The sequence below is a fragment of the Phocoena phocoena genome, chromosome 18 (assembly GCF_963924675.1).
Source record: "Phocoena phocoena chromosome 18, mPhoPho1.1, whole genome shotgun sequence".
NCBI lineage: Eukaryota > Metazoa > Chordata > Mammalia > Artiodactyla > Phocoenidae > Phocoena > Phocoena phocoena.
In genome coordinates, this window is record NC_089236.1 from 23,274,150 (window position 1) to 23,287,438 (window position 13,289).

The following is a 13,289-nucleotide window of genomic DNA, read 5'->3' on the forward strand; positions in this document are numbered from 1 at the left end:
CAGCTATACGTGTACATACATCCCCAAATCCCCTCCCTCTTGAGATGTTTGCGTTTTTGATAGGTATTGTTATGTCTTCCCAGTTTTAGAGAGACAATACCTTTTAAACCTGGGAGTGAGAAGGTCATAACAGGAATCAGACTTGAGATCTGTTTCACATTTGTAACTTTTCAAAGGTGTGAAGTACCCTACTGGGGAGAAGCCAGCCTCTCCTGGGATTTTTCAGCTGAGTTTCAACCCCAAATGCTAAAATAATCCATTAAAATCTACCACAAGGTCCTGAGCATCAGTGCAGTACAGCCTAGCATTTCACAGTGGTGTCTCATTTGCAAAGTCCCTGCACAGCAAAAGTGCTTATTTTGCTCTCTCTTCTGGCAGCCCCTGACAGCAGGGATCCTGCTGGGACCTGAATTTATGTTTTTAAAAATCTGAGTACCCCAAACTGAAGAGCAACCTCAAAACCAAACCTCCTTCCCTTGAAGTTAGTCTGGCGGCCTGGTTTCAGTTCTGTTTGTGTTGATTTCTCAGATCAAGTTTCTGCTTATAATCTTTATAAGTTGTGTAGCTCACAGTAAATCCCCCAAAGACTTCCAGGCCCATTTTTTTGGTCTAGCTCTGGGCTCTCACACGGGCTCCTGTGGCCTTCAAAGATTGCATGGACAATTTGCGCAGTGCTGCGTGCCAGATGAGGTGCTGGAGGGGCTGTAAGGAAGGCCGCGGTGAGGCCTCTTGATTGAAGGTAAAATATTCTCCTGTGTGCCCCAGAGGATAAGTGGAAATAAAACAGTATTGCAAAATTGCCTCGGTAATTGTGGCTTTTGCAGCTGCCGAGAGAGAATGGAGCAAGCAGCATTTTCTAGGAGAATGAATTAATAGCCTGTGATCTTTTTAAATATCATAGATAATATTTATAAACTCGCACTCCACCTCTTTCTAAAAAATAAAAGGGCTTATGCAACAGAGTTACAGTAAATTGAAAATATAAAATTGAGGCCATAAAAAGTGGAGGGGGGAAAAAAGCTACATGCCCCATATTTTTCTGATCTTCCTGGAAGCCAGAAGGAAGAAGGAGTTAGGATAAGTGCCCTGGTTCTTGAGATCATCCTCTTGGCAACATTGGCTTGAAGACCCCTCCCACTGGAGCGTTTATCCCCAAATCTATAATAGGCGTACCTTGGGCCGCGCTTCCGCTTCCGGATGGCCTCGGAGGGTAACAGCTTCCCACCTCCTATGGGAAGGATGTCCTCTGTAAGGGAAAAAGAAATCAGTGAGAGCTCCCCTGGCGCGCCTTGAGGGCCCGGCCCCGACTGTGACAGTCGTGCGTGACAGTGTTGTGACAGTGGGATGTGACCCGCCTTCCCACTGGTTTCAGGTTACCGGATGCGCTTAGGGTCTAGCACGGACAAAAAGGACTCAGGCCGGCTGCACGTGGACTTCGCCCAGGCCCGGGACGACTTCTACGAGTGGGAGTGCAAGCAGAGGATGCGCGCCCGCGAGGAGCGGCACCGGCGCAAGCTGGAGGAGGACCGGCTGCGGCCGCCCTCGCCGCCGCCCATCATGCACTACTCAGAGCACGAGGCCGCGCTCTTGGCCGAGAAGCTGAAAGGTAGGAGCTGCGCGCGTTTGCTTCCTCCGCCGCCCCGCCTGCCATGGCCCGCCGCCAGGGTAACAGAGATCCCCAGGCGCCGGGCCCAGGCGTTTCTCCTGTCCCTACGCATGCTGAGTTCATGGGACCGGGGTCCCCCGTGCTTCCTCCTGCTGCCTGGACAGAGCCGTGCCCCTGCCCAGCCCTCTCCCCTGCCTTCTCCCTGAATGTGTGTGTATATATCAACCAAACTCAAGCAGAGGGGGGCAGAAGAGCCCTCCGCACTAGCCCCATAGCAGGCCACCATCTGACTTCCTACCCCTGTTGAATGAACCAGTGCCTCCTCCTGCAGGCGGGCAGGTCCCGGGGCTCCTCCAGGTCTGTAGTTTGCACCTCTGCTGGCCTCTTAAGAAAGCCCCCCCCACACACACACACACACCAGGCTCGTCTGCAACCGTGCTGGGGCCCGTGCAGAACAGAAGAGAAATGTAGAATAGGCTCCCTGTCTAGAGATGGAGGGGAAGGGACCCTCCTAAGGTCTACGGAAGAATTAGAACTAGAAGTGGGCACGTGTCATTTCTTTGACTGTTTTCTGTGCTCCTCTCCCGGGTTTGAGGCCCTGGGGGATAAAGACAGAGAGACGGAGGCTTTAGTACCTGCCACAGTGAACTACAGATGACTGGGGAGAGGCCGGATTTGGAAGGTAGGATGACATGTGTGTCAGTTCTGATCCATTATTGAGCAGAGTTGTTTGACTCCAGCAACGTGGGTGTACTTACAGGCAAGTGATGGTCACACCCTCCTCAGTCCGTTGGGCGTGTCAGGTTTCGATGAAAAAACAGGTCGTGGTCGCTGGCCACCATGAACTGTAGTACAAAGCCAAGGAAGGACATGACTGTCAACCAGCATATGAGCAACGTGCTCTGGGAACTCACGGACAAGTGTGAGTGGTGGTGATGACAGTGTCAAGAAAGTCTTCACAGAGGAGGCAGAACTTGAACCTTGCAGGATAAACAAGATTTGTTTCCCCAGGAGAAGAAAGGGCCTAAAGACATTCTTGTCAGAGGCTGGAGCTCAAGAGTAAAGACAGAAGGAGGCAGAGGGGAATTGGGCACAGGCGGAGAAAGGCAAGTCGCCTCCTCGGGGGAACAGAGCGAAGGTGAAGCTGGGAAAGCAGCCTGAGGCCAGATGGTGAAGGCCCGAGGGCTGCCACCGGATTTGGGTTTTATTCCATAAACAATGGAGAAGTCATTAGGAGAGGAGAGATGCGATTGATCCTTGGAGTGTTTTAGAGCATAGCTGGCAGTGTTTAAAGTGGATTGGATGTTTTCACTAAAGGAAATATGAAAAGCTGCCTGAAACCTATTTTAGGAAGATAGGAAGTTGACATTCTGTTTCTTTAAAAAAAGCATTTAAGGGCTTCCCTGGTGGCACAGCGGTTGAGAGTCTGCCTAACGATGCAGGGGACACGGGTTCGTGCCCTGGTCCGGGAAGATCCCACACGCCGTGGAGCGGCTGGGCCCGTGAGCCATGGCTGCTGAGCCTGCGCGTCCAGAGCCTGTGCTCCGCAACGGGAGAGGCCCGCGTACTGCACAAAAAGAAAAAAAAAAAAAAAAAACTTCTGCTTCTAGCCCTCATCCCCTGCTCCAGCTTTGGGAACCCCTAATCAGATGCAGTTGCCACTGAAACTGTTGACATGGGGAAAAAAAAAAGAAAAACACCTCACATTGTAAGAGCTGTGAGTTGAGTTTGTTCAGTGTCTTACTGAGGACTCTAGCTCAGGGGACAGCCTCTCAGCTCTGAGGAAATTTTCCAGGTAACGGAGGAAGTCGGTATATATGTGATTTTGGTGAAGGGGGTGCCTGTACCCAAGCACACATCTTAGGAGAAGGATGCTGCTAGTCACAAGGAACAGGTATCTTAGTTAATGGCTCTAGTACTTTTCTAAGTGTGGGAAGATGCAAGAATTTGGGTTCATAAAAGTTCCTTCTGAAAATACCTACCCATGTGGAAGCCTGTTCTTCCAGTTTCCCCAGAGCACAGAGTGCCGCATTCCTTTTCTCTGCCCTGCATTCCTTTCAGGGTGTGTTGAAGGTCAGCGACTGCAGTGGCTAATGACCTGATCCTTGTAGAACCTTCTTTAGTTGACGTAACCATAGAGCACCTCTTCCTGATGCCCTTGGCATAGGCTCTGCTGCTCCGAGAAGGCGTGTCTTACCATCATAGGCTGTGGCTGTCCCTTTCATGAAAAGCACATAAAATGCACACGCAGACGTTCTCACTTTTCCATTCAGACTAGAATCCGTAGGGAGTGGGCAGAATGAGAAACAGCAACATTCTCAAGCAGGAATGTTGATTTTGGAACAAATAACTTTTTCTTTAATTAATTAAAGATGGTGTAATTATTACACCATCCAGTACATGGTGTAGTATCACCTCACCTAATGAGCTGCATCAGCTAAACTGTATTCGATCGTGTCCACACCTAGAAGTGACAAAAACTAGCACCTTGGCGCCGTGACCCCGTGGAGGAGTTTCAGGAAAGTTTGGCATCTACGTTAGGTTCTCACCCCACCTCTGCCAGGCTTACACGCAAAGACACACAGAAGTGTCTTTGCGTGTAAGAGTTCCACAGCATTGCCTTTCCTGTTAAAGGATGGCAGATTGGGAAGTCAGTTTGGTAAAGTCATTTGCAAACCTTGCCATTTCAAAACTGTATATTTATATAGATGAGTATAATTTGAAGAATTTAGGAGCCGTACTTTTGCCAAGTACTGTGTGATCCCTTGAGGAGAGAACAGATTGGAAATTTTAATAGATGGCAGTTACAGTAGAATGAGCTAGATGGGGCGACATCTTAGGCAACAGTCAGGTAATATCAAGCATGACAATTTCAACCCAAGCACAGAGTCTGGAGTATAAACAGCTTTTAATTGCTTAGGAAATTGGCTGCCTCTGAGAGGAAATCCACTCCATGCTCCTGATAACGCTGCAGAGCCAGACAGCAGGAGCCAGGGAAACTGTTTCCCTGAAGATGATTTCCTTGATGTGGGGATGTAAAACACCATCAAGACCTCAGGTAAAAAAAAAAGCCCGGATCAGAAAGGAAATGGAAATACGATCTGAAAATACCTAATTGGATTTGACTTTTTTTCCTCCCCTGAGAAATCTTGCTATCTCAGGTTTATTACAAGCATTTTTTCCCCCATTTTACACCATACTCGTTTAGCCTTACAATTTTCTTGTGGAAAATCAGCTTTATCCAGCAAAATCTGTACTGGCCAAGTCTTTACTATAACCGACAAGGACCTCCATATCCTGCCCGGTGGTAAAACTATGCATACAGTAGATGCTCAGTAAATTAATTCCTGTCTCTGTTTCTTAGCTGTTTGGAGCTATGAGCGTGTTGCATTTCCGGCCAGCAGTGCTGCCAGGCGTGATGGGAAGTGTAGGGAAGTGCGATGTGCCCTCGGCCATCATTCCACTCACTCCACAAGTATTCGCTGAGCTCTTTGCCACGTCCCTGGCACTGTGATGCCAGGGAAGCAGCACACAAAGCCCCTGCCTCACAGAGTTTAGGTGTAGTTTAGGTTTCTTGAGTGACAGAGGCAGTTACAAAGCTCTTCCCACTATTATGCGTGGGAAGTGCAGCGTGCTAGCCCGGGAGTGGTAGGCGACCCAGCCTGGCAGAGGTGGGGTGAGAGAGGGGTGACCTTCTGGGACCCGGTAGCCCCGATCCAGTGGTCCCTGGGTCTTCTGAAGTCAGAGGAGACGCTGAGTTGTAATGGTGTAGCGTCTGAGGCGCTGAGCACCCAGTGTCCGTTATGGTTAATACAAATTCTAAAAAAGAAAATTAGCGGGCACCCTGCTGATTAAATAGACATTGTTCCGAGACAGTTCAACTTAGTGAAGACTGACTGGGAAGTGACTGCCCACAGATCCAAAGTTTGTAGCACGGCTTTGAGAAGGTGAGAAGCAGCTCAATACCACCATGATTACACTTTATTGGAAACAGTAGTACCAGGCAGATGAGATAATGAATTTCTCTTTGTCTAACACAGACCATCCACCCCTGGAGGAGCCCCCTGTTTGGACTGTGGAAGGGAGAGATTGATTAGACAGTGAGGAAAGATGATCTCCTGATTCACTGGGGATTTCTCCTGGCAAGAGCATTTAAAAGTTCTTGTGTCCTTTTTCCCCCTTTGGAAAGCTTCACATAATCTTGCATTATATGATGAATGACGAGTTTCTCTCTGAATCAGGTGAAGTTTTGACAGAGCTTTGCAAGCATTGTCCTTGGGATTCCCTGATATGTCATCCAGGATACAGTCTTCCTGCGATCAGCATTTGTAATTTCTGAGGACTAGTCTCTGATGTGCATACAGAATGGCCCCCGATCAGCCTGCCAGAGGGAGAAACCACGGAAGTGGTTGCCAGCATCTTGCTGAGATGGTTGTCAATATTTATGGTTCTGAGAAACTAAAAAAATCCATAATGCTCTGAGCCAAGTCGAAGTTCCATTAGCTAGAAGCCAGGCTTCCTTCTCAGGGCAAAGGAAATATGAAGCACGGGAACCTGTTTGAGAATGACGTCCTTGGACGTTACTGACCTTCACAAGGCAAGATAAACCATTTCAACTAGAAACATTTTACCTGATCCAAAAGCAGGAAAAATCAGTGCATGTTTATGTTGTCCCCGCTGAATTTTCTCATTTTCACAGGTACTAAATTGTTGGAGAGATTGTGTGTGTGTGTGTGTGTGTGTGTCTGTGTGTGTGTAAGTGAACTTGTAGGTATGTCGAGGGTAGAGGGGGAAGTATTAACATTTATGTAGCCTTTCACACTGTCAGTGATTTGAAGGCTAGGTAAGGTACCACCCCTCTTGATGGTTAATTGAGCAGCCAGAGAATGGAGATTTGTTTAGGGATGTCTAAGTTTTAGGTACACATAGTGAAATCTTGGGGATGTTGTAGTATCAGTGCCGTCCTGGAATGTCCATTCTACCTGAATCAGTGTGTGACTGTACACTATAAGTTATTTCCACCTATCATAGAAGCTAGAAATCAGGGACAGCTGTATAGACATACCACTCATTCTGTGTGTGTGTGTGTGTGTGTGTGTGTGTGTGTGTCTATCCCCATTTCTGTGGAAAGAAAAGTGTTGTAGGATGTCTTCCTTTTTTCCCTCATTCTCGAGACGTTTTGTTCAAACATGGAATCTCCCTTCCTGTCATTCCTTTCTAGACCCACCAGAAATCAGGCTACTCCAACCCACTTCAGTTTTCATATTCAGGGCTCGTGGCCTGGCTCTTGTCACACTTATTGTTCTGAAATTCAGGGCCAGATCTCCCTGTGCACCCAAAGAGGGAGAAGAAATACAAAATGAGCCTGTATCAGTGATTTTACTTAACTCACTAATTAATGAGAGAATGAGTAAATGTTAAAACTGGTTCAAAAGAGAGTTTGCTTTGTAAAGACATATTTTCTTCTGGACAAAAATTCATTTACGTTGTTACAGAGAAGAATTATTTGCATTGTTATGCCTTTTCACAATTTGTCTTCTGTCCCTAAAGAGTTGTAAAATAGCCTAGTCAATAACAATTAGAGATTCACATCCCTGGGAAATCAGATAATTCCAGAGGCGGGTGGAGAGGAACCTCTAGCCCAGCATTCCATCGAAAGGGGCTGCAGTCTCTGTGCCCATTTCCAAGACTTTGACATTTTTTTTTCACATTTTTTTCTGGGATGAAGATGACTGACGTTTAAGCAGCCCTTCTTTAAATGGGGGTGGAGGTTTGGGGGACAGGGATTCACAAAGCTCATGAGAATCACATCAGAGCCTTTCAGTATTCGCCACTCTCTCAGATGCTACTTTCCATTTCAGGTTTTCATTATCTTTTAACTTCGGTGAGCTCCTCACCAGTTTCCCTGGCTTTTATTGAGTGACTTCTTCTAGCGCTTCTCCGGTTTCAATGTGCATATGAAACGCTTGGACTAGGTTACAGATTCTGAGTCTGGAGGCCTGAGTAGGGTGAGGCTACGTTTTTGATAAGCCCCCAAACGAGGCTCGTGCTTGTGGTCTTTGACTAGCAAAGATGTGTGCCATATGCAATTTTTAGAATGCCTCCTACGTGCCCCGTGCCCAGTAAACGTGGAAAAGAGGGATAGGGAGGGAGGTGACGAGAAATGAAATGAGATGGGTATGGATTCAGCTACTGAAGTGTGATAATCATTATATTATTTAGTCCTCACGAAGCTGAATACAAAGGTTATTACCTTCCCAGAATTAAAAAGCTAAATTCAAAGCTAAACGCAAGGGTTATTGCCTTCCAGAATTAAAAAAAAAAAAAAACTTTCAAAAAGATTTTTAAGTCACTGGATAAGCTGATTAGCTTACTGTGGAAAGCTCTGCTTCTGTGTAATTATCTGATATCTCTCTTAACTTTCATTGCTTATGGTAATAACCTCGGAGGCCTGGAGGATGAAAGGACCAGCCAGCTTAAGTGCCATGAGAACATTTATCTCTGGTAGACAATGTGAAAACACTCTTCAACCTGAAATTAAAATGTTTATTATCAACTGGTATTTCCCAACTTCTGACCACTGGATTTGCTGTAACTCTCCAGCGCTAACGCACTGCAGATCTATTAGAAATAGAGTATAATGAAAGAAACTACGAAGGGAAAAACTCAGAGTGAGCAGAAGACTGAAATATGTTTTGGAAGTTTTCTTCTCACGTTGACCCCTCAGAACTGGAGGGCCAGTGGATACATGAACCAATGATTACTGTATAGAGTGACTGATGTTTTCATAGCAGGATAGGTAGGGAATTGTGGAAACGTAGCAAAGGGACACCGAATTCATGTTAGGGTTGCAGAAAAGCTTCCTTTATGAAAGGCACTTAGGCTGACTCTTGAGGGAAGCATAGCAGTTAGCCGGGTGGACCAGGAGTTCCGGGGCCCCTAGAATGAGTGCACAGTACATGCAAAAGCAGGGAGACAAGCCCATGGTCCTTAACAAAGAGAAGCGTGACAAAGGAATGGCGAATGGATTGAAGGGGAAACTGCAGCTCAAGGGAGGCCATGGAGCAAACAGTTACAGTAGGCCAGGTGTGACATTGTGAAGACGCTGATTAGAAAACATTGGGCAATTCTTAATGAGCAAATGGTCCATAGTCACTCCAAACTATGCCAATTTCCCCAGTTCTTTGTGTGGAGAAGGCATGTCTGCACATTCTAGTTTCTGAAGGGCACCCATGTTCAGAGTTGAACCCACTCACGTTCACAGAAAGTATTTGGAATTTTTTATAAGTGCGTCTTTGATGTGATTTTTATGAGCTGTGTTAATTTATTTCCGCATGAATAGCTTTAGGAGTGCCGCAATCTAAATCCTGTTTAAATTAGTTTATACTGTTTTCTGTTTTCTCTGTGATCTTTCCCCTGAATCCAGAATTGAATTTTCATTTGGGTATTGAAAATGACCGCTCCCAACACCCTCCTGTAGCCATTCAGGCGGAGCTGCTGGCTTCGTCTTCATTTAATATAAAGTCACGTCTTACATGGCAACAGACATCGACTAGACTTAGCCAGCCGTAGGTTAGCTAATGTTTTCGCAGTTAATTTGAACGTCAGTACATCAGTCATCCACCAGCCCGCCTCAGAAAGTTCAGAAACGAGGTTGAAATTGGGAGTTTTCAAAACTATGTACTAAGCCATATATATATGAGATATACACAGTATATAATGTACATTTTATTTTACATATACTGAGAAAATGGAATTCTGCCTACTATTACTTGTTACAATGTTAGAAAGTCTCTTACCTACTTACTTTTTCAGCTGTGTATTTTCAGTTGCTTAATCCTAAAATTGCTGTCTCTCTTTCTGAAAACTATCAATTAGCTCTAATCTGGTGAACTTATGCTTTAGGTCTAAGAGTGAAGAACGATAAAAATTGGCTCTTAGGTCATTCAAGGAGACATGCATTTTTACAATTTAAGTGTGCTCTTCCTGACAGTAAATTAGGGTATTTATGAACTGCGTGACCACAAGCAAGAGAAGAAAACACTGCGCCCATGCGAGGGTGAAAGAAAGATGGGACCCCGTTGCTCTCTCTCTCTCTCTCCTTGGAAGCCCCATAATGAAAACATCTAGGATTTTTCTCTGTGTTACATAGAGATGCAAGTCACAGCAAAGGCGAAAAATGGTCCATGAAGTCAGAGTTCTCTTTTCTGTTGTTGTTATTTTTTAAGAGGGGGGGAAAAAAAAGAAAAGATTTCTTATACGCATTAGGTTGATTTCTGCTGTCTTTTCGGAGGCCCATTCTCCTAACACATGTCTGCAGAGAGGCAGAGAGAGGGAGAGAGGCAGAATTTATTCTGACTGTAAGGGTCGCAGTGGGGCTCCCACAAGCATAATGCTGAATTACGGGCCTCTCCACGGGTTGAACGCAGTGTTAAGTCGTGTGATGGATTCTATCTTATACAAGCCGCTCTGGTCCATGAAATAAGAACCCCGTGCAGCTGGAGTTCATTGAGGGTTGAACTCAGACTGAAATTCCAGAGTTAACAAAACTGTGCAAACCAGCTGTGACGCTGAACAAGTGCGCGCTCAACTGCGGGTTGGTTGAAATTGGCAAGGAAACTTGAGTCTTTCACGTGCAGGCCGCCCTATGGGCCTTCCCCAGGCCACTTATCTCCTGGGATCAAAGCGTGAGGGCAGATGGGGCAGGTTTGCCCAGGAGTAAAGCTTTGATCCCCAAGCCCAGACTGGCACCACCCAGGCGGGAGAGGGCCCGGGACGGTGACCCATCAACAGCAGGATTTCCATCCTGGAGAATCCGCGGGCGCTGGGTCAAGCGACCCTACCTTCACTCAGTGCAAGTACCTCCTGGGCAGGAAGCAGCCACAGCAGTGAAGTGCCCTGGTCTGAAAGGGGGCCTCTGGGAGAAAAGGTACTCATGGTGTTCCCACAGCGCTCTGCCAAATTCACAAAGCACTCCGCAAATGCAGGCTTTGTATGGTGTGTAAAATACTAACAGCGGTGGTTGATTGTAAAACCTCTGGTGAGTAAAATAAAATAAAATTCCTTTACTAAATATGAATCACCCTCTGTCTGTTCATCTAGAGTGTGTATGTATGTGTGTGTGTATATGTATGCACACAATATATAATAATATATAAACAATGGACGATACACATACAGTGTATAAGGATGTCTCTGGTGTCTCTGGTGTTCCTCTAGCAGAGGGAACATGGTAGTCACTTAGTATTTGTCAGATGCGTGAGAAGCATTTGAATCTTTTAGTCTAATTTTGCTTCTTAGTTTTAGAACTCAGATTCTACTCCGTTTACTTGGAAAATGTAGGATGTTTTTTAAAATTTTTTTTGAAGTCTAGTTAATTTACAATGTTGTGTTAGTTTCTAGGATATTTCTCTTAAATCACATCTTTTCGGGGGTAAAAAAATAGGGATGAAAGGCTCGTCTCCTCAAGTTTGTCTGGAAAATACGCAGTAAGCCTTCAGCAATGGGATCAATTAATGTTGTAATAACTGACATACAGCTTCCACTTCCAGTTAACTTAATCTCCTTCAAACTTGCTTCTTCTCCACCTCCAAGTCAGTCGTAAAACACAGATCTGTTCCAGTAACTATTTGCGAACGGGCAAGTATATTGATCTCTTTGAAATAAACTTTATCACTTATTTACAGGTAGAACCTCCCATCCCCTCCCCCCATCAACACACCCCTCAAACCGAGTTCAAATGGGTTTCCAGTAGCCTTCGAAGGCAAACACTGACCACCTCGGAACAGGTCCTCTTTCGTTGAAAACAAGGAAATATTCTAGTTTTCAGCCTAATCAAATATGTTCTATTAAACCTAAAGTGAAATTAGTTTTGAACTGTAGTGGTAGAAGAATTGACCTATTCCTACTACCACCTTGGGAACAATATCTCACATCACAACCACTTCTAAAAGTAATTTAATCTGTCATCCACATCCTGACAATAACTCAGCAGATTCTAAGTCAGAAAACTAGTATCACCGTATGCGATTTCTGGTGAAAGAATAAAGAAATCAGCTGGAGGCCAAATAGGTGAATAACTGTTTTTCGAGCCAGCCTTAAGAAGGAGAAATCTGGGTTTGGTGGAAGAGTGCGGGTGTACCATATTTCAAAGGATGCCCAGAACAGATCTTCTAAAACTGAGCTCATCGAGAGGGTGAACCACCCTTTGTTTCTTGGGTTGCTTGTGCAGTGCCGTGGAGTTAGCTGTGGGAAGACAAGCTAAGTGATGATGGAGCCATTAGTCGCAGGAAAGCTCACAAGGTCAAGTTCTGAACACACATCCATTAGGATGGACCGTGCTTTGCCTTTAGAGAGGAACCAAAGTGAAAACCAAAATCTTTCCTGGGCGTGATTTGGACTTGGTGGTTTTGCATTTCCAGACGATAGCAAGTTTTCAGAGGCCATCACAGTGCTGCTGTCCTGGATTGAGCGAGGGGAAGTAAACCGGCGGTCCGCAAACCAGTTCTATTCCATGGTGCAGTCGGCCAACAGCCATGTCCGCCGGCTGATGAACGAGAAAGCCACCCATGAGCAGGAGATGGAGGAGGCCAAGGAGAATTTCAAAAATGCCTTAACCGGGATCCTCACTCAATGTAAGTAAGATTTGGGGGGGCCATCTCTTTTGTCACGACGTTGCCTTTTCTTATGTACTCTTTTTTTTTTTTTTTTTTCATTTGGGGGTAAGTAGTCCCATAATTTCCCATCTTACTCCATATCGAATGGCAAAACCTCATAACCAATTTCATGTCCTGTGGCAACTTGGAGGAACACGGACCCCGCCCTGAGAGCTTACTTCTCAAGGTGAGCAGCATTTCTGTAGCTTTTCCTCAGAACACCCGGCCTGGCCCCCAGGGCGGGGCAGACAGACGCTGCTTCGGTGCCTGCTGGACCCACTGCAGTTCACACCGCCCCTGCAGGGTGGCCACCCTCACGTGCGGGCTCTACACCCAGACCCTCACATCCTCCCCGTGCCGAGAGTAGAAGCAGCCCCTGAATACACTGTCACGCGTTGTCCTTGGGCTCTGTTTAGAAAGAAGGTCAGAAAGACTCCTCAGGATCCTTTATTTGAGGTGAGCCTTGGCTGTCAACACAGGCAACTCAGGAGTAGAGATTTTTCTGCAGTATTATTTTTTGTCCTTTTTTTCATTTGGAAAGCAAATTGCCTGAACCACTGGATGCCGGTGATTTTTCACGTCCAGGTCCTAAACTGATGAAAAGGAGTAAACGGGGCTTTTTCTCATAGAACAATAGTTAGGGAAATTACCCAGGGCTCTATTCAAAACAAAGGGCATATATTTTTTTACGGGCACTCTGCGTCTGTAGTTAATGTCACAGTGGCGTCGCGCCTCACAGCTGATCATGTGCCCCTCGCTTGGTAAAAGCTATTAAATGACACTCGTAACGGTGCTGCGCTCCATTCCACACCAGGTGCAGGACCCCGCACGGGATGGCAACATATGAAATTTACATATTCATTCTGAGAACACGTATTATTTTCAATGACATCACGTACCACAACGCCCATCACCTCCTTCATCAGTGTAAACCCCAGCCATAATGTATCCGTTAGGATGGAAAGAGAGGAGGGGATGAAAAGCCAGCATCTTCACTGTAAATGTGTTTTATATGACTTTGTTGTCAA

At 45.9% G+C, this 13,289-nt stretch overlaps 1 protein-coding gene across 2 annotated transcripts in view; it reads left to right on the plus strand.

Annotated features, from left to right (window-relative positions):
* ENOX1 (ecto-NOX disulfide-thiol exchanger 1) overlaps positions 1–13,289 on the plus strand; it is a 214,126-nt gene that overhangs the window by 62,125 nt on the left and 138,712 nt on the right. For both annotated transcript variants that reach the window (XM_065895901.1, XM_065895902.1), the window contains 2 exons: positions 1,373–1,606; positions 12,028–12,240. In XM_065895901.1, the coding sequence (XP_065751973.1) occupies positions 1,373–1,606; positions 12,028–12,240 (447 nt within the window). The remainder of the gene's footprint in view (positions 1–1,372; positions 1,607–12,027; positions 12,241–13,289) is intronic.